Source organism: Rhizophagus irregularis, chromosome 19 (genome assembly GCF_026210795.1).
Source record: "Rhizophagus irregularis chromosome 19, complete sequence".
Taxonomy (NCBI): domain Eukaryota; kingdom Fungi; phylum Glomeromycota; class Glomeromycetes; order Glomerales; family Glomeraceae; genus Rhizophagus; species Rhizophagus irregularis.
The window spans coordinates 3,551,437-3,570,412 of NC_089447.1; the positions used below are offsets into that span (position 1 = coordinate 3,551,437).

General features: G+C 29.9%; 4 protein-coding genes across 4 annotated transcripts; 2 read left to right on the top strand and 2 right to left on the bottom strand.

Annotated features, from left to right (window-relative positions):
• Positions 1 to 195: 195 nt before the first annotated feature.
• On the top strand, positions 196 to 5,010 carry OCT59_011322 (uncharacterized protein; the record flags this gene model as incomplete). The annotated part of the gene is made up of 10 exons (XM_066136423.1): positions 196 to 1,600; positions 1,667 to 1,931; positions 2,026 to 2,263; positions 2,387 to 2,731; positions 2,796 to 3,257; positions 3,328 to 3,572; positions 3,638 to 4,140; positions 4,205 to 4,328; positions 4,407 to 4,690; positions 4,766 to 5,010. The coding sequence occupies 10 exons, from the start codon at positions 196 to 198 to the stop codon at positions 5,008 to 5,010; spliced, it is 4,116 nt and encodes a 1,371-aa protein (XP_066001046.1).
• A 1,497-nt stretch (positions 5,011 to 6,507) lies between these two features.
• OCT59_011323 (uncharacterized protein) lies at positions 6,508 to 8,822 on the top strand (the record flags this gene model as incomplete). The annotated part of the gene is made up of 4 exons (XM_066136424.1): positions 6,508 to 6,890; positions 7,140 to 7,452; positions 7,525 to 7,751; positions 8,810 to 8,822. The coding sequence occupies 4 exons, from the start codon at positions 6,508 to 6,510 to the stop codon at positions 8,820 to 8,822; spliced, it is 936 nt and encodes a 311-aa protein (XP_066001047.1).
• Positions 8,823 to 14,897: 6,075 nt separating this feature from the next.
• OCT59_011324 (uncharacterized protein) lies at positions 14,898 to 16,409 on the bottom strand (the record flags this gene model as incomplete). Its single annotated transcript, XM_066136425.1, has 2 exons — positions 14,898 to 15,203; positions 15,606 to 16,409. 2 exons carry the CDS (start codon positions 16,407 to 16,409, stop codon positions 14,898 to 14,900), a joined length of 1,110 nt encoding a protein of 369 aa, XP_066001048.1.
• A 465-nt stretch (positions 16,410 to 16,874) lies between these two features.
• Positions 16,875 to 18,386, bottom strand: OCT59_011325 (uncharacterized protein; the record flags this gene model as incomplete). The annotated part of the gene is made up of 2 exons (XM_066136426.1): positions 16,875 to 17,180; positions 17,583 to 18,386. 2 exons carry the CDS (start codon positions 18,384 to 18,386, stop codon positions 16,875 to 16,877), a joined length of 1,110 nt encoding a protein of 369 aa, XP_066001049.1.
• Positions 18,387 to 18,976: the final 590 nt, after the last annotated feature.

An 18,976-nucleotide genomic window follows, 5' to 3' on the forward strand; every position in this document is an offset into this window, starting at 1 on the left:
AGCAAATTAATTTTACATATGCTTTAAAGATATAGTGTATGTCGATCATTTTTTATATATGCGCAGTGGCAAATTTTTGTTGATCACATGAGGTTCCGAAAACCGGGTACACAGATCAACTCAATTAACGCGTCTAAAAAAAATCAAGTTTTCAACAGGTTTATCCTATACACTAACTGACTGACATATAACAATATGACACGTAACTGGTATGACCTTATCGTCCAAAAAAACCCTTCCAAATGTCAGAGTTATCAAAGAATAAATAGAAGCAGATTTGTAGTTGACTTCTCTTTTAATTTCGAAGTATTACCACTTCATAAAGAACTGTCAGAATTTTCTATACCAAAAAACTTCTATAATGAACTTGAAAAAACTCAACAAAAAAATATGAGTGTCGGTTATATGCACTTGCATAATAATATTCTTGACGAAAGTTCTTGGGTGCCGTTACTGCCAGGTTATGTCATATATACTTCTTTGGGCGGCTTATATTTCAAACTTTCTATTGAAAGAAATGAAGATTCTTTGCAATTTTTTTGGCAAGAATTTGGGAAAGACTTCACATTTACTAGCTGTAAAGCTCAAGGCCGGGAAACACTAGGATTTTATCTCATGATAAAACAATATAATATAAAAAATATTTCAGTTGTTTCAGCTTTAGGATTTAATGAACCTACAATTGTAACGATGTTACAAAATACAGTTCATAAGATTTTTTCCCATCGTTTTTGTCAAAATTCAAATTTTCAATCGCCTTTAACAACCATTTTAAAAGAAGAGACTTTGGTTCGTAATCTTAAACGAAAAAGTGTTGAACTTGAGCAACTTTGTGAAAAAGATTCAGTTATTCATGGAATTAAATTGGAAGAAGATGGAAAAAACCTTTCTCCAAAGTTTACACAGGCTCTTATGGTAATGCACGAAAAATACAAATCAACATGTTATAATGCTAATCGCAGTATCAAACGGCTAAAAACTAAAATTGATCAACTCAACCGTGAAAATTTTGATTTGGATAGTGAAATTGATTTAAATGAAAAATCTGAAAGAATAAAAAAGGCAGTAAATAAAATTTTAGATGAGAAGAAATTGGGATCAACGATATTAGTTAGTACAGAACAATATCTTTCTTTAGTACTTTCGCATCCTTGTAGTCATTGTTGTAATACCGATTTTCAAAAAAAGTCATATCATGTATCTTGCGCTGGATTTAATGTTGCAATTGATTTAGATTGCCAACTATGTGGTACAATAGATTCGTACTCAAATCAATCTAAAGGAACCAATTTTTCACATCTAGTTGCGGCATCAACTTTGGCAGGTGGAATGAATCATTATGCTATGCAAGCTGCATTAGCAGTTATGGGTATTACTGCTCAGAGTTGTAAAAGTTCTTATCATCAATATCAATCTCGGATGTTTCCTGCCCTTATATTAAAAGCTGAAGAGTCTACTAAACAAGCGTTAAAAGCTGCTATAACCCATACTTTAACAGAGGGGAAAAAAGCTTTAACTATTGGATTTGACTGTTCTTGGTCCCACTCTCGTAATGCAAAACAAGCAAGTGGAGAATTTATTTATTTAGAGGAGCTTGAAGGTAAATTCATATAAATAAAATTTGATTATTTATCAATTTAATTAATTTTATTTCTATTTATATAAGGTTACGGACACAAAGCCGTTGTTGCTTTTCATGTAGTAGAAAAATCTCGTATAACCACTAAAAAAGGAAAAGATGGAACTTCTGAAGAAAAAGTTGTAATACATCAAGGCAATTTTGATGCCAGTTCTCGCCAGATGGAGCATGCAATTTTAATTGCACTTTTGGAACAAATAATTCCAATATTAGAAGAATCTGATCTTTTACTTGAAGTTTGCATTGATGGAGATTTGGATTCCAATAAAACTTTAGCCAACGTTCCTATTGTGTCAGAAATTTATGCGGACCTCAAGCATGCAAGCAAAAATATCCGAAAAAATTTATTTTAGTAGTTATTTTATTTATTTTTAATTTGTTAAAAGTAATAATATTGATATTTTACATACTTTATATTGTTTCGCAATAGTAAAAAAACAATATGCACGTTATCACAATTTTGAACAACATATTATGAGATACTTTAATGGATGTGTGTTTACCGCTGGCTTGCGAAAAAAAAATAATGATCCAAATGCACCAACAAATGAAGAATTGCGTTACATTCAAGTAGAAGGCTTAATCCAACATCTTCTTAATAATCATGATCTTTGCTGGAAAGAAGTTTGTTGGTATAAGGAGAACGAAGAATTACAACTGCAAGCTCCAACATTACAATCTTTTACAAAAACAGAGATTGAAGGATTCTGACAAATGCTTTTGACAATTTTTAAACTTCCTATACAGCAGAGTCTTGTTACTCATTACCGAACAGCTTATAATGAGGCTTTTAATAGAAAAATCTTACGATTTACTGATAAAAGGATTGATTTTTGGGCTTCTTACAAGGCACGGCATGCTTTAGCTGTTATAGATAATAACGAAGGGCTTGACTGTATGATGGAGGGTGTACGCGAAGCTGCAAAAGTGAATAAATTCAGTGTAAATGATCAATATAATATAAGCAAGTTGACTAGAGAACGTCAAAGTCAAATGAATTGTAATCGAAATGCTATAGATAAACGAAATCAAGAACTTGCTAAAAATTATGCTAATGATCGGCAAGAACTACAAGGATTTGATTTTAGCCAGGTTGGCTAAAGTCTATTTAATTGTAATTTTTCTATTTTTTAATATAATACGCTTTTGTATACAGGAACTGATTCCTTACAAGTACAAAGCAGAGAAAAGAATACGTTCAAATTCATTCTATCCTTCATTTGCGAAATTAATTCCAGATTTTGATGTAATTATCAAGTGCCAAGGATGTTCTGCATTTCGAAAGAAAACTGTATCTGGTTTATGTTCTTTGTGCTCCTTTTATATCTCAGCAGGTTGGTGGGATTGCTTGTTGAATAAAAATTATACTCCTAGCAGTGAGAAAAATATTTTGGATTTGAAGGAATTAATAAAATTAGCCACAAAAAAAATATTTGGATTCGATCATTTGCGTGAAGGACAGCTTGAAGCTATAGAGGCATACTTAAATGGCAAAGATACACTTGTATCAATCAAAACAGGAGGAGGAAAGACATTATGTTATGTCATTTGTGCGCTAATTTTTGAAGGAATAACAATAGTTATTAGCCCGTTAAAAGCTTTGATAGAAGACCAAAAAGTAAGTTATTATTTGTCAGTTGCAATTATTAATTTTTACTTACATGGTTACATTTGTTTAATTTTAATAGCGAGAATTAATACAACTCGGTATACCCTGCGCATCAATTTATGCAAATACAATACAAGGAAGAAGTGAACAAGAGAAAATATTTGAAGAAATTGCCCTTGGGTTTACGAAAATATTATTTATCACTCCCAAGAAACTTTGTTTAAATAGGGAATTTCAAAATTTTATTAGTAACATGTATGATAAGGCAAAAGTGCGCTTCGTGATTGATGAAGCTCACTGTATATTAAATTATAGTAATTTTAGGTAAGCTACTTACGAAGAATATCTTGTTAGTTCGAAGTAATAATCTAATATTTTATTTTTAATAGAGAATCGTGGAAAAATTTAGGAATATTAAAAAAAAATTGGTCAACAGTTCCTATCATGCTATTGACTGCTACATGCACTTATAAAGATGCTCAAGATATCCGCACATCTCTTGAAATACAATCAACAAATTTTGCTATGATTCGAGGTTCTTCTTTTGAGCGCAAAGAAATAACTATAGAGGTTTATAAAAGAAGAGATAATCGTGAAAATTTTTCAAATGATCTTATAAATTTAATTAAAAATCACGAAAATGGTAGAATAATTATTTACTGCGCAACACAATCAGGATGTGATGATCTCTTTGCAACTTTGCAACCACTATTACCAGATAAAAGTTTAGGTGTATATCATGGAGGAATAGGTGATGAACAACGTCAAATTATTATATCGCATTGGAAAGATGGAAAAATTCAAATAATGATTGGGACAAATGCGTTTGGCATGGGTGTTAATTCTTCCGATGTTTACCTAGTAATACATTGTGTAGCTCCTTTAAACATGAGTGAGTAATTATGTTATAATCATCTTTACACATCTTCTCAACATATTTTTTTGTTTGTATATAGCAAATTTGATACAGGAAATTGGACGAGCAGGGCGTAATGGTAATGAAGCTAAAAGTGTGATATTTTATTCAATAAAGAAAGACTTTAGAACAAATTTTGGAATTTTGTCTGAAAATCGGGAAACGTGAGTCATTTAATAAATTTGTAATAAAGAATTACAAAGAAAATTAAACTGAAATCTTATTAATTGTATTTTAAATAGTTGTTTTAATGTTCAAAATATGACTGATCAAGAACGTGAACGAAAACATTACCTTGATATCAGTGTACACAAGATACACGAAGTTCTTTTATTTTGCCGAAACCAATATGAATGCCGAAGTCAAATAATTAATCGCTATTATCTTTGGAATGGAGATAATGTTTCTTCACCTTGTTTAAAATGTGATAATTGTAGAAATCGGATTAAAGAACAGCCTACTTATGAAAATTGTGTAGAGGATATTCTTCATTTGTTGGACACTGTTGAAGAAATAAATGATGGTGGTAATTATGAAATTATTGAAGATGATATAGTAGAAGTTTTTTGTAAATCAAATACAAAAAAAATCTGAGAATCAGGCATGACTGAGTTGAAAGTGTATAAAAGCGGTAGAAAACCAAAATTTGGAAAACCGAAAGAATTGACAAGCTATATGCTTGCAGATTTGGTAGTGCGTGGTTATATAGAACAAAAAATATCACTTTACTATTCTTCACCAAATGCACAAACCTTGTCAATGAGTATGTTCATAATTGGACTCAAAGAAGGAGCAAAGGAAAGAGCTATTGTGGATTCGTGGTATTATTGGACGCGTAAAAAGTAAAATGTTTATAATAAATATTTTAAAATAATTTTGTACAATAAAATTCTTCCTTTAGAATATTTTGACTTTTTTATTAGCTAAATACATACGAATATATTTGAAATTGTAACGCTTTCAACAAAAAAAACTAAGGTGTTACATGTTCTTTTAATGAGTCGACGCCAGTAACTGGGAAGCCAGTAAAAGTCCTGTTTGCCCATTCGCAAAAAAAAAGCCCATTCGCAACTTCATACGAAGGTTTTTGAAAAAGGTCATTAAGTAATAATGATTTTTTAAATCAAAAAAACATTCTCCCAGTTCGTGGCTTTCTAACCATACAAGTTTTATCCTTCTATGTTAAGTATTACAAAAGTTTATATTACACAGAAAATTAGCAATACGATTTGCCACACTGATTTATAATAAATTATCACGTGATTTTCTATATCTTTAAATTACTTTTTTTATAATAACATTAATAATTTTTGTATTAAATTATTTGGATTTATTAATTTATCATAAAAAGTCATGTACACACGTAATGTATTTTATTAAATTTTTTAACACCACTTTTTATCAAATTAATTTACTTAAAAAATAATTAAATACGTAAACCGGATTCTTTATTTTCCATAAAAAAAATTGGGCTCCTTAATTTTTGTTTTTAAGGATCGGTTCTTTAAATTTTTCTTTTTAATAAAAATTGGATTCTTTAGAGTTTCTTTAATTTCTTTTTTAATAAACTATTTTTTTTTTTTCGATAAATTTATCTGTTCATATTTTTACATGTCAAAATAAATCGAATAATCGATTTGATAAAAATTTTATGAATGCGATAAAATATAAATATAGCGAAAACACTGAAAATCGGTAAATCCTCAATTTTAATTCGTAGCGCGGAAATATTAACTGTTAAGATTATTCATCACATGATGAAATTATGTGAAAAATGATGTGTCATCATAATGATGGAAAGTCATGAGAAGTTATGCATGCTGATCATGCTTTCCTGCATAATCGAAGTTTAGAAGTTATTTTTTTCTTTTTCTTTTCCTTTTTGTATTTATTTTTCCGTTTATCATGTTGTTTGGGTCTGCATTAGATAAGTTTTTATTGGTGGAATGTACCAGGGCGTTCTTTGTACCTGTGTATTTTGAATTAATAAAGTACAAAAAAAAACCAAATAGGGATAAACATGCATGCATTTTTGCACTACAACCGAATTTTCCGTAGTACTAAGGCGAATTCACCGACAGAAAAAGAAAATTCTATATTCTATTCAGAGGTTCATTATATAAAAATTTTTGAAAAACTATAAATTTGTTGAATTTTCTATACTTGCTTATACTGTAATATTATAAAATGGAACTTGTAAAATTAAATTATGAAAATTCTTTTGATCCAACACCAAAACTAAAATCTAGTCCCGTACCAATTTTTTTTGTTTCTTTTAATATGAATAATATAAATTGTTTTCATTGTGGAGAACAATACACAGAAACGAATATTTTGTTTCAAATGTATTGTAAAAATTGTTTATCGTGTTATTTAACTAATATAACCGATAATGAAATATACTTGGACGTACACTTATTCACAAAGGACTTGGAATGTAATGAACATGAAATAAGTAAAACAAAAGTACCCCGAAATATTCAAGAATGCTGTAGAAATTGTTTGACAATATCATATTTTAATCAAATAATCGGCAATATTAGGTTTTGTTTTCAAGTGATTGAAAGTGAAAAATATTGTAAACTATGTGGAAAATTATTATATCAAGGAACAGATTTCTGTATTATGAAGGAATTTAAATTGTGTTCAGATTGTTATCTAATTTCTTCTGGATGTATAGAATCAACCTTAACTAAAAAACTTATTTCAATTATTTATTTACCATGGTGGGAAAATAGTTCTGATTGTTATTGTAATTAACTACTAGTATTTACATCAAACTGTCAAAAGTATTGTAAGCATTGTTTCATATTTTTTATTGGATGTAGATATTGTTTAACGACAAATATTATTTTTGGAATTACAAATCAATCACAATGTAAAAAATGCAAGAGAGTATCAACTATTATACTAGATAGCAAAAAGATTATTAGTATTAACTGTGGGAATAGTGTTTTAGATGATTTTCTTGTTAGTATAAGATCATATCAATCGGAAATAGCTAAATTTACTGACGCTATAAAAAATATTGGTAAATATTTCGTTCCAAACAAAATATGTTATGATAATTTAAAACGCGGACAATCAGGGAATTTAATGAAATATATACCATATTCTCAATTTACGAATGTAAAAAAAATAGCAGAAGGAGGATTTAGTATCGTATATCAAGCAACTTTGTTATATGGTATAAAATATCATTTTGAGGTTGAAAAGGAACATAAAAATACTTTCATTTTAAAAAGATTTAAAAATTCTCAATATGCTAAAGAATATTTTTTAAGAGAGGTAAATACTTAATTATTAAAAATTTGTATTTTATTTTGTAAATATTTTAAATTTTAATCTTGAAATTTATAGTTAAAGACGAATCATCATACTTATACAGATTATGGCAGAGTTTCTGAACCTAATATGGTGATTAAAACTTATGGTTTTACAAAAGATCCTCGATTAGATAGTTTAGATAATTATTTATTAGTTATGGAATATGCTCCAAGTGGAGATTTATATAAGTATCTACAAAATAACTTTACAGAAATTGATTGGAGAAAAAAAGCATTTATTATATATTTTACTATAAATGGGTATTTAAATTTTAAACATATTGGCAAATGATTGATTTATAATACAAATTTATTAATTTTTATTATTTTAGGCTTCGGGAGATTCATAATAATGGATTCATACATCGAGATTTACACAGTGGAAATTTGTTGATACGACGTGATTTGCGCGATGATTTATGCCAATGTAAAATCGGAGATCTAGGACTATCACAACCTGTAAATGATACCTTATTGAATAATGAAATTTATGGAGTGATACCTTATATTGCACCAGAAATATTTATGGGGTCTGCATTTTCTAAAGAATCTGATATTTATAGTCTGGGTATGATTATGTGGGAACTTACAACGGGTTGTAAGCCTTTTGCTAATGTTGAACATGGTATTGATCTAATTATCAAAATTATTGATGGTGCACGACCTGAAATTACAGAAGATACACCAGCATGTTATGCTAATTTAATGAAAAGTTGTTGGGACCCTGATCCCAAAAAAAGACCTTCTATAAGTGTCATTGAGAGTATTTGTTGTAGATGGTATTATCGATTTAACGATGATCAATTTGATCAAGCTGAATTAAAAAGGAAAAAGTTAATAGATTCAAAGAAGCTTGGACCTAAGTTTAGTGAAAAGCCTCATCCAAAAGCTATTTATACAAGTAGATTATTAAGTTCTTACATTTCTAAATGTTCATCTATGTTTTCTAAATGTTCATCTATCAATTTTTCATCAAATGGTATGTACTATGCTATTTTAATAAAAGTCATCTTTGATAGATAAATTAAATTTCTTTTTTATAGATTACAATTCAAACGAATTAGAATTTGATATAGACATTAAAAGGTATTTTAAAATTAAAAATATTTGATAAGTAATTTATAATTTAAATCCAACAACGAAATCTTCAACAAAATACAATTTTATATTAGTAGTAGACTTGACTCACTTGGAACTAAGCGAAACATTGAAGAATTAAATATTAATTCTTGTGAAAATAATGGTAAATATTTTATTTGATTAAAATGTTATCAAGATTTATTTATATCTAAATTATTTTATTTTTTTAATTTAACTAGAGTAACTTGGTAATTATTAGTGAGTTATAATCATTATACTGTCAGATTGACTCGAAAATTTTGGGTCGGGTCATCAAACGTTTTTATAATTAAATATAAAAAAAATTGATTTTTTTATTAAAAACGTCAGACTTGACGTTTTTGTAATTAAAAAAACAAAAAAATGACTTTTTTAGTTAAAAAGCGTCAGGCTTGACGTTTTTGTAATTAAAAAATCAAAAAAAATGACTTTTTCAGTTAAAAAGCGTCAGGCTTGACGTTTTTGTAATTAAAAAATCAAAAAAATGACTTTTTCAGTTAAAAAACGTCAGACTTGACGTTTTTGTAATTAAAAAATCAAAAAAAAATGACTTTTTAAAACACTAAAAGATTTGTTGGTTGCCGATCGTACTAAAATAGAAAAGCTTGATTTGAAATGTATTTATATAATCAGCAAATCAATACCAAAGATGGGGGATCAGCATCTTAAAATGGAAATCACTCAAAAACTAATCTTATGTTAACGTTAAGTTAACGTTAACCTATCATGACATGTCAATCATTTCAAGTCATAACAATAACGTGACGCGCCACCCACCCACCCATAGGGTGATATTGCACTTATATAGAATGATCTTTCTTGCTTAAAAATTATGGGATAAAATTTTTAGCAAATCATGTGAAAACTGAATAATTTTTTTGTTAGCCAAAAATGATCAACAACCGGATGACAAATTTTAATAAACAATTTGTTTGTATTACTTATTTAAATATAGATACATTTTTTTTTTTTATTTTGAACCAAAAAATAAACAATAATCAAATGGTAAATTTTCATTATCGTCGTCATTACATTATCGTTATAATTAAAGTTCCCTGCCGAAATTAGGGAGTTTCGGCATGTCAAAATTGTCAAAACTATTTTGACATGTCAAAATTGTCGAAACCTAAAAATATTACATTTCACGTAATAACTCTGCGTCCAATGATCATAGAAAGATGCACTATAGCTCGTTGGAATCGTCTCATAACGACGAGTCGAATGGTGGCTAAATCGTCTTTCTACGATCACTGGATGCCGAGATATTAAGCGAAACGTCAAAAATCGGCATTTTGTATTTTGCGATACTGCGCCATTTGACGTTTCACTTAATAACTCGCCATCCAATGATCGTAGAAAGATGCACCATAGCTCGTTGGAATCGTCTCCATAACGACGAGTCGAATGGTGGCTAAATCGTCTTTCACGATCACTGGATGCCGAGATATTAAGCGAAACGTCAAAAATCGGCATTTGGTATTTTGCGATACGTGCCATTTGATCGCTCACTAATAACTGTTATCCAATGATCGTAGAAAGATGCACGATAGCTCGTTGAATCGCCCCATAACGACGAGTCGAATGGTGGCTAAATCGTTTTTCTACATCACTTGGATGCCGAGATATTAAGCGAAACGCCAAAAATCGGCATTTTGTATTTTGCGATACTGCGCCATTTGACGTTTCACTTAATAACTCGCCATCCAATGATCGTGAAAGATGCACCATAGCTCGTTGAATCGTCTCATAACGACGAGTCGAATGGTGGCTAAATCGTCTTCACGATCACTGGATGCCGAGATATTAAGCGAAACGTCAAAAAAACGGCATTTTGTATTTTGCGATACTGCGCCATTTGACGTTTCACTTTAATAACTCGCCATCCAATGATCGTAGAAAGATGCACCATATTGTTGAATCGTCTCATAACGACGAGTCAACGTGGTGGCTAAATCGTCTTTCTACGACCGGGATGCCGAAGATATTGAGCGAATGTCAAAAATCGGCATTTGTTTCTTGCACAGCCGCCGCTTGACGTTCACTATACCACACCACGATCAAACCATTGCCTATATTGCCGGAATGCCGTTCATAACATCGAGTCGAATGGTGTACAAATCGTCTTTCGATGATCACTGGATGCCGAGATATTGCGATAAACGTTTAAAAATCGGCATTTTGTATTTTGCGATATTGTACATTTGACGTTTCACGGACACTGCCATCCAATGATCGTAGAAAAGATGCACCATAGCTCGTTGGAATCGTCTCGAGCAACGACGAGTCGAATGGTGGCTAAATCGTCTTTTCTACGATCACTGGATGCCGAGATATTAAGCGAAACGTCAAAATCGGCATTTTGTATTTTGCGATACCAAAGCATTTGACGTTTCACTTAATAACTCGCCATCCAATGATCGTAGAAAGATGCACCATAGCTCGTTGAATCGTCTCATAACGACGAGTCGAATGAAAGCAACTGTCTTTCTACGATCACTTCATGCCGAGATATTTAAGCGAACGTCAAAAAATCGGCATTTTGTATTTTGCGATACCGTGCCATTTGACGTTTCGATGACACCGCCATCCAATGATCAGAAAGATGCACCATAGCTCGTTGGAATCGTCTCATAACGACGAGTCGAATGGTGGCTAAATCATGTCTTCATGATCACTGGATGCCGAGATATTAAGCGAAACGTCAAAAATCGGCATTTTGTATTTTGCGCTACTGCGCCGTTTGACGTTTCGTCTATTATCTCGGCATCCAATGATCGTAGAAAGATGATATTTAACCACCATTCGACTCGTCGTTATGAGACGAATCCAACGAGCTATGGTGCATCTTTCTACGATCATTGGATGCCGAGTTATTAAGTGAAACGTCAAATGGCGCAGTATCGCAAAATACAAAATGCTGATTTTTGACGTTTCGCTCAATATCTCGGCATCCAGTGATCGTAGAAAGACGATCTACCCACCATTCGACTCGTCGTTATGAGACGATTCCAACGAGCTATGGTGCATCTTTCTACGATCATGGGACGCCGAGTTATTACGTGAAACGTAATATTTTTAGGTTTCGACAATTTTGACATGTCAAAACTATTTCGGCATTTCGGCATTTCTACAGGTTTTAGTTTCGACATTTCGACAATAGCCTGTAGAGTTTTGGCAGGCAACTTTAGTTATAATGCTATCATGAAAATTTTTTCAGGGTAGTAATTCTAAAAATGATTAACAATCAGATAATAAGATTGTTGTTTTATTATAATGTTATCATAAAATTTTTTTTTTCTCAACAATTGGATGATAAAATTAAATAAATGTTATAGCAAGTAATTTTTTATTTTGAAACAAAACAATAAACAACAACTAAATGGTAAAATTTCATTATCATTGTCTTATTATTATGATATTCAGTTATCATAATTTTCCAGAACTAAAAATGATCAACAATCGGATAGTAGAATTGTTTTATTACAATATAATCATGAAAAATTTTTTTCCAGAGCCGTAATTCCAAAAATGATGATAGTAAATATTAAATAAATGCTTTATCAAGTAATAAACAATCTTTCTGTATTGTTATTTAAAGTTAATCACATATTCTGATATATATATTTTTTTATTTTTAAACCAAAAAATAAACAACAATCAAGATAATTAACCTTAAAATGATTAACAAGTGAAATAACTAAGCCAAAAATGATTAACAAGCAAAATAAACCGAAAATGATCATCCTTTACCAAATGAGAAAAAAATTATGTTAATAGCTAGTTAAGAGTAATTTCTCATTTTTTTTTATAGATATGTTAAATATAATCAAAAATTTTGCAAATAAAGTGAAAGTTATGGTTTGGCTAGAAAAGCCCGGTGAGCGAAGCGAGCCAAATGAAATTGCATCATCATAATAAATCACATGAATATTTAATACACAATCACATGATCTACCAGTAATTTTTCCACCAGTTAAAATTTAGAAATTCTCTTTAAATCTTAAAAACTATTTATCATAATAATTATGATACTGTATGGTAGTATAAACCAACTTAATTAAAAAAAAAGTCAGAATTATTACAGTTCTAATTATACTATGACTATAGCTCCCTGCCATGTTTAATGTTAACTTGTTTAGTTAAAAAACGTCAGACATGACATTTTTGTGATTAAAAATAAAAAAAATGATTTTTTTAATTAAAAACGTCAGATTTGACGTTTTTGTAATTAAAAAATCAAAAAAATGACTTTTTTAGTTAAAAAACGTCAGACTTGACATTCTTATAATTAAAAAATCAAAAAAAATGACTTTTTTAGTTAAAAAACGTCAGACTTGACGTTTTCGTAATTAAAAAATCAAAAAAATGACATTTTTAGTTAAAAAACGTCAGACTTGACGTTTTTGTAATTAAAAAATCAAAAAAATGACCTTTTTAGTTAAAAAACGTCAGACTTGACGTTTTTGTAATTAAAAAATCAAAAAAATGACTTTTTTAGTTAAAAAACGTCAGACTTGACGTTTTTGTAATTAAAAAATCAAAAAAATGACTTTTTTAGTTAAAAAACGTCAGACTTGACGTTTTTGTAATTAAAAAATCAAAAAATGACTTTTTTAGTTAAAAAATGTCAGACTTGACGTTTTTGTAATTAAAAAATCAAAAAAATGACTTTTTTAGTTAAAAAACGTCAGACTTGACGTTTTTTAATTAAAAAATCAAAAAAAAAATGATTTTTTTAGTTAAAAACGTCAGACATGACATTTTTGCGATTAAAAATAAAAAAAAATGATTTTTTAATTAAAAACATCAGATTTGACATTTTTATGATTCAAAAAATTATTTTTTACGTTGGATTTGACAATTTTGTAATTAAAAATCAAAAAAATTGATTTTTTTAGTTAAAAACGTCAGACTTGACGTTTTTGTAATTAAAAAATCAAAAAAATGATTTTTTTATTAAAAACGTCAGACTTGACATTTTTGTGATTAAAAATCAAAAAAAATATTGGTTTTTTTTAATTAAAAATGTCAGACTTGATGTTTTTGTGATTAAAAATCAAAAAAATATTGATTTTTTAATTAAAAACGTCAAACTTAACAGTTGGCATTTTGTAATTAAAAATCAAAAAAACATTGTTTTTTTTAATTAAAAATGTCAGACTTGACGTTTTTGTAATTAAAAAGTCAAAAAAAATGATTTTTTTGATTAAAAATGTCAGACTCGATGTTTTTGTAATTAAAAAATCAAAAAAAAATGATTTTTTTGATTAAAAACGTTAGACTTGACGTTATTGTAATTAAAAAATCAAAAAAATGATTTTTTTGATTAAAAACATCAGACTTGACGTTTTTGTTATTAAAAAATCAAAAAAATGATTTTTTTAATTTAAAAACGTCAGACTTGACATTTTTGTGATTAAAAAATAAAAATCAAAAAAATATTGGTTTTTTTTTAATTAAAAATGTCAGACTTGACGTTTTTGTAATTAAAAAATCAAAAAAAATGATTTTTTTAATTAAAAACGTCAGACTTGACATTTTTGTGATTAAAAATCAAAAAAATATTGGTTTTTTTTAATTAAAAACGTCAGTCTTGACATTTTTTGTTAAAAAAATAAAAAATGAAGAAAAAACGTTTTTGTGTTATTTTTTTTATAATTTTATATGGAAAAATGCCAAAACTTTTTTTTTACAATTTTTTTATTTTTTTGCAATATTTTATGAAATTTTAATGATCAACAAAAAAATGAAATTATGCAAATATTGAATGATGCAACAATTTAACAGGGACTTTTAGTGGCACAGGAAGAGTTTTTGCGAAAAGTTGGCATTAGAAGTTTTTTTCATTGTCATTGACATTGACATTGACATTGTCATTGACATTGACATTGACATTGACATTGACATTGTCACTGACATTGACATTGTCATTTTTTTTTTTTTTTTTTTTTTTTTTTAAACAAACCGATCACACTTTATTGAATAGAAAATAAAAATTTACATGGTTATGTAAGTTAACAAATGCAAATACAAAAGTAAACAGCGAGTAACCTACAACAGCTAATCTAAAAATAACGAATATTTAAAGACCTACTGGCTTAAAAAATGGGATAAAGAATATGACCATAAAAAGGGGAAGGGGGAAAAAAAAAAGCAAAAACAAAAAATAAATCAACCCTAAAGGGCGAACAAACAGAAAATAAATGGATAAAATAACGAAGAATAAAAATTTTATGAAAAAATAAAATTGGCACCTTTGAACCACTATTTTACCCTCAATTCTAAAACCTAAATTATTAATTTACGCAAAACATCTATAACTTCCGCTAAGACCTTCGATCTCGATGATTTACGGGACTTGTCTTTCTTTTGCTTCTTTGGCTTTTCAGACTTCGTCTCTTCTGGTTTCTTCTTCGAATTCTTTGAATTTCGTTGATGTTTGTTAGTCGATTGACTTCTTGAAGTTCCTTGGTTCTTGTTGGCATTACTACCATGCGACCTTGTTTGTTGCGTCGGAGGTTCGTATCGGTTCCAAGATAGGTTCTGAAGATCCCAAACAAATTGATTATCTAATGCGTTCCGCATATCAACCCACTTTTCGAAATAACCAATAAGTTTACGTTCACCCCGAGCTGTTTGAATAATTTTAAAACTTTTCAACCCTCTAACCGAAGAAAGAAAAGTATGTGGGAGATGGTCGACCCATAAGGCTGCATACGTCATAGAATCTGGAATTTTTCTAATCGTAGCTTGGAATTTCTCACGTTGTTTTCGTTCTTTGAGAGTCCACCTTGCTGGAAACCATCTTACCGGTATCCCCCCTAAATCTGTTGTCCACACAGGATTTTCATTAACTTCAAATTGGGCAAGACGAAAGGTACTTAACTCTATCTTCAAACGAACAGTCTGATATTTTCTTTGTTGTTTCATCTGAATATCGATAGGCTTTCCCCACAGCGTTAACTGTTGCAGAATATATTCTGCCGTCCAGGATACTGGGACGTCGTAAACCAGAATATCTCTAACTCTTGATGTATCATCATCAGCTGGCTTATGACCTGTAATAACTTTTTCGATAAGGTGTTTATTCAACTTCTTATTTTTATTTGAAGACTTTGTTGAATCGGTAATACTTTTCTCCGGTATTTGTATAGGCTGCGACTGAGGCTTATTAGGTACCGATTGTAAGACCGTATTTGATGACTCATTTGTATTAATCGGATGATCAACATCCATTTTTGATCCAGAGGCTGTCGCGATCGGCCGATTTATATTAGAATCTCGATCATTGAAAGAAAAATTTAAATGAGCGACCTCTTCATTTGCCTTATCAAGAAAATTATCTAATTCATCTGAATCTACGTTAGAATCAATTATTGAACGGTGTTTGGATTTATTCGACTTTTTCTTTTTTTTGTCGATTTTTTTGGACTTTTTGCTAGATGTCTCCCTATATTTAGTCACATGATCTACAAAAGTTTCTAATTCTTTCCTTCGTGCTTGGAAACCATCCACCGCAGAGGATATTGCTATATGTAGAAAAAATGTGAAACTTTCAGTTGACATGTTGTAGCGTGAAGCCCTTTCTTTCCAACTATTAATATCTTCATCTGAAAGGCCAAAATTAGAGCGCAGTATATTACGCTGAACTTCTGTGTCATGACCTGAAAAAAATGAAGAAGCTAGACTTTCACAAAATTTTATAAAATGGTGATATGTTTTTAATAAAAAATTATATTCGTCGCCGGAGCCATAAGGAAATTTATGTTCGGCTATAGGATATTTTCTACTATCTTCCATATTAATAAAAAACTGAGTAAAAATATTATTTTTGCTGCGGAATTGTTATGTTTTTAATAATTTGGGGAAGAAGTTTTTTTTTTCTTTTTACATTGACATTGTCATTTTTTTTTTTTTTTTTTTTTTTTTTTTTTTTAAGCAAACCGATCACACTTTATTGAATAGAAAATAAAAATTTACATGGTTATGTAAGTTAACAAATGCAAATACAAAAGTAAACAGCGAGTAACCTACAATAGCTAATCTAAAAATAACGAATATTTAAAGACCTACTAGCTTAAAAAATGGGATAAAGAATATGACCATAAAAAGGGGAAGGGGGAAAAAAAGCAAAAACAAAAAATAAATCAACCCTAAAGGGCGAACAAACAGAAAATAAAAGGATAAAATAAAGAGGAATAAAAATTTTATGAAAAAAATAAAATTGGCACCTTTGAACCACTATTTTACCCTCAATTCTAAAACCTAAATTATTAATTTACGCAAAACATCTATAACTTCCGCTAAGACCTTCGATCTCGATGATTTACGGGACTTGTCTTTCTTGTGCTTCTTTGGCTTTTCAGACTTCGTCTCTTCTGGTTTCTTCTTCGAATTCTTTGAATTTCGTTGATGTTTGTTAGTCGATTGACTTCGTGAAGTTCCTTGGTTCTTGTTGGCATTACTACCATGCGACCTTGTTTGTTGCATCGGAGGTTCGTATCGGTTCCAAGATAGGTTCTGAAGATCCCAAACGAATTGATTATCTAATGCGTTCCGCATATCAACCCACTTTTCGAAATAACCAATAAGTTTACGTTCACCCCGAGCTGTTTGAATAATTTTAAAACTTTTCAACCCTCTAACCGAAGAAAGAAAAGTATGTGGGAGATGGTCGACCCATAAGGCTGCATACGTCATAGAATCTGGAATTTTTCTAATCGTAGCTTGGAATTTCTCACGTTGTTTTCGTTCTTTGAGAGTCCACCTTGCTGGAAACCATCTTACCGGTATCCCCCTTAAATCTGTTGTCCACACAGGATTTTCATTAACTTCAAATTGGGCAAGACGAAGGGTACTTAACTCTATCTTCAAACGAACAGTCTGATATTTTCTTTGTTGTTTCATCTGAATATCGATAGGCTTTCCCCACAGCGTTAACTGTTGCAGAATATATTCTGCCGTCCAGGATACTGGGACGTCGTAAACCAGAATATCTCTAACTCTTGATGTATCATCATCAGCTGGCTTATGACCTGTAATAACTTTTTCGATAAGGTGTTTATTCAACTTCTTATTTTTATTTGAAGACTTTGTTGAATCGGTAATACTTTTCTCCGGTATTTGTATAGGCTGCGACTGAGGCTTATTAGGTACCGATTGTAAGACCGTATTTGATGACTCATTTGTATTAATCGGATGATCAACATCCATTTTTGATCCAGAGGCTGTCGCGATCGGCCGATTTATATTAGAATCTCGATCATCGGAAGAAAAATTTAAATGAGCGAACTCTTCATTTGCCTTATCAAGAAAATCATCTAATTCATCTGAATCTACGTCAGAATTAATTATGGAACGGTGTTTGGATTTATTTGACTTTTTCTTTTTTTTGTCGATTTTTTTGGACTTTTTGCTAGATGTCTCCTTATATTTAGTCACGTGATCTACAAAAGTTTCTAATTCTTTCCTTCGTGCTTGGAAACCATCCACCGCAGAGGATATTGCTATATGTAGAAAAAATGTGAAACTTTCAGTTGACATGTTGTAGCGTGAAGCCCTTTCTTTCCAACTATTAATATCTTCATCTGAAAGGCCAAAATTAGAGCGCAGTATATTACGCTGAACTTCTGTGTCATGACCTGAAAAAAATGAAGAAGCTAGACTTTCACAAAATTTTATAAAATGGTGATATGTTTTTAATAAAAAATTATATTCGTCGCCGGACCCATAAGGAAATTTATGTTCGGCTATAGGATATTTTCTACTATCTTCCATATTAGTAAAAAACTGAGTAAAAATATTATTTTTACTGCGGAATTGTTATGTTTTTAATAATTTGGGGAAGAAGTTTTTTTTTTTTTTTTTTTTTCCATTGACATTGTCATTTTTTTTTTTTTTTTTTTTTTTTTTTTTGAGCCAATCAAGGATTTTATTGAGTTAATGGTACGAAAGAGTAACTTTACAACAGTTCGAGGATAACCTACTACATAAAGAAAGCTACAAAGCTAGCCAAAAGAGTTAAAAACCTAGAAGCCTGCCTGCTCAAAAAAAATCGGATTTAAAAAGAAAAAAAAATCAACCCCAAAAAGGGGCGTCCATTGACATTGTCATTGACATAAAGTTATATAAGATTAATCTGAGAGTTTTTTACCAAAAAGGAAATTTTTTTATAAAAAGGGAAATGATTTTCAATTTCGAGGCAATTCAGCAGGTGTTTTAATAACAAATTGAGAAATGATTTCCATAGAAAATCTCGTGACAAAATTTATTATAAATTTAAAATAAATGATCAACAAATGATCAACAAAATCGTTACTAGTTTTATAAAAAACGCCCAATAATATCTTTTTATTGTTTTAATATAG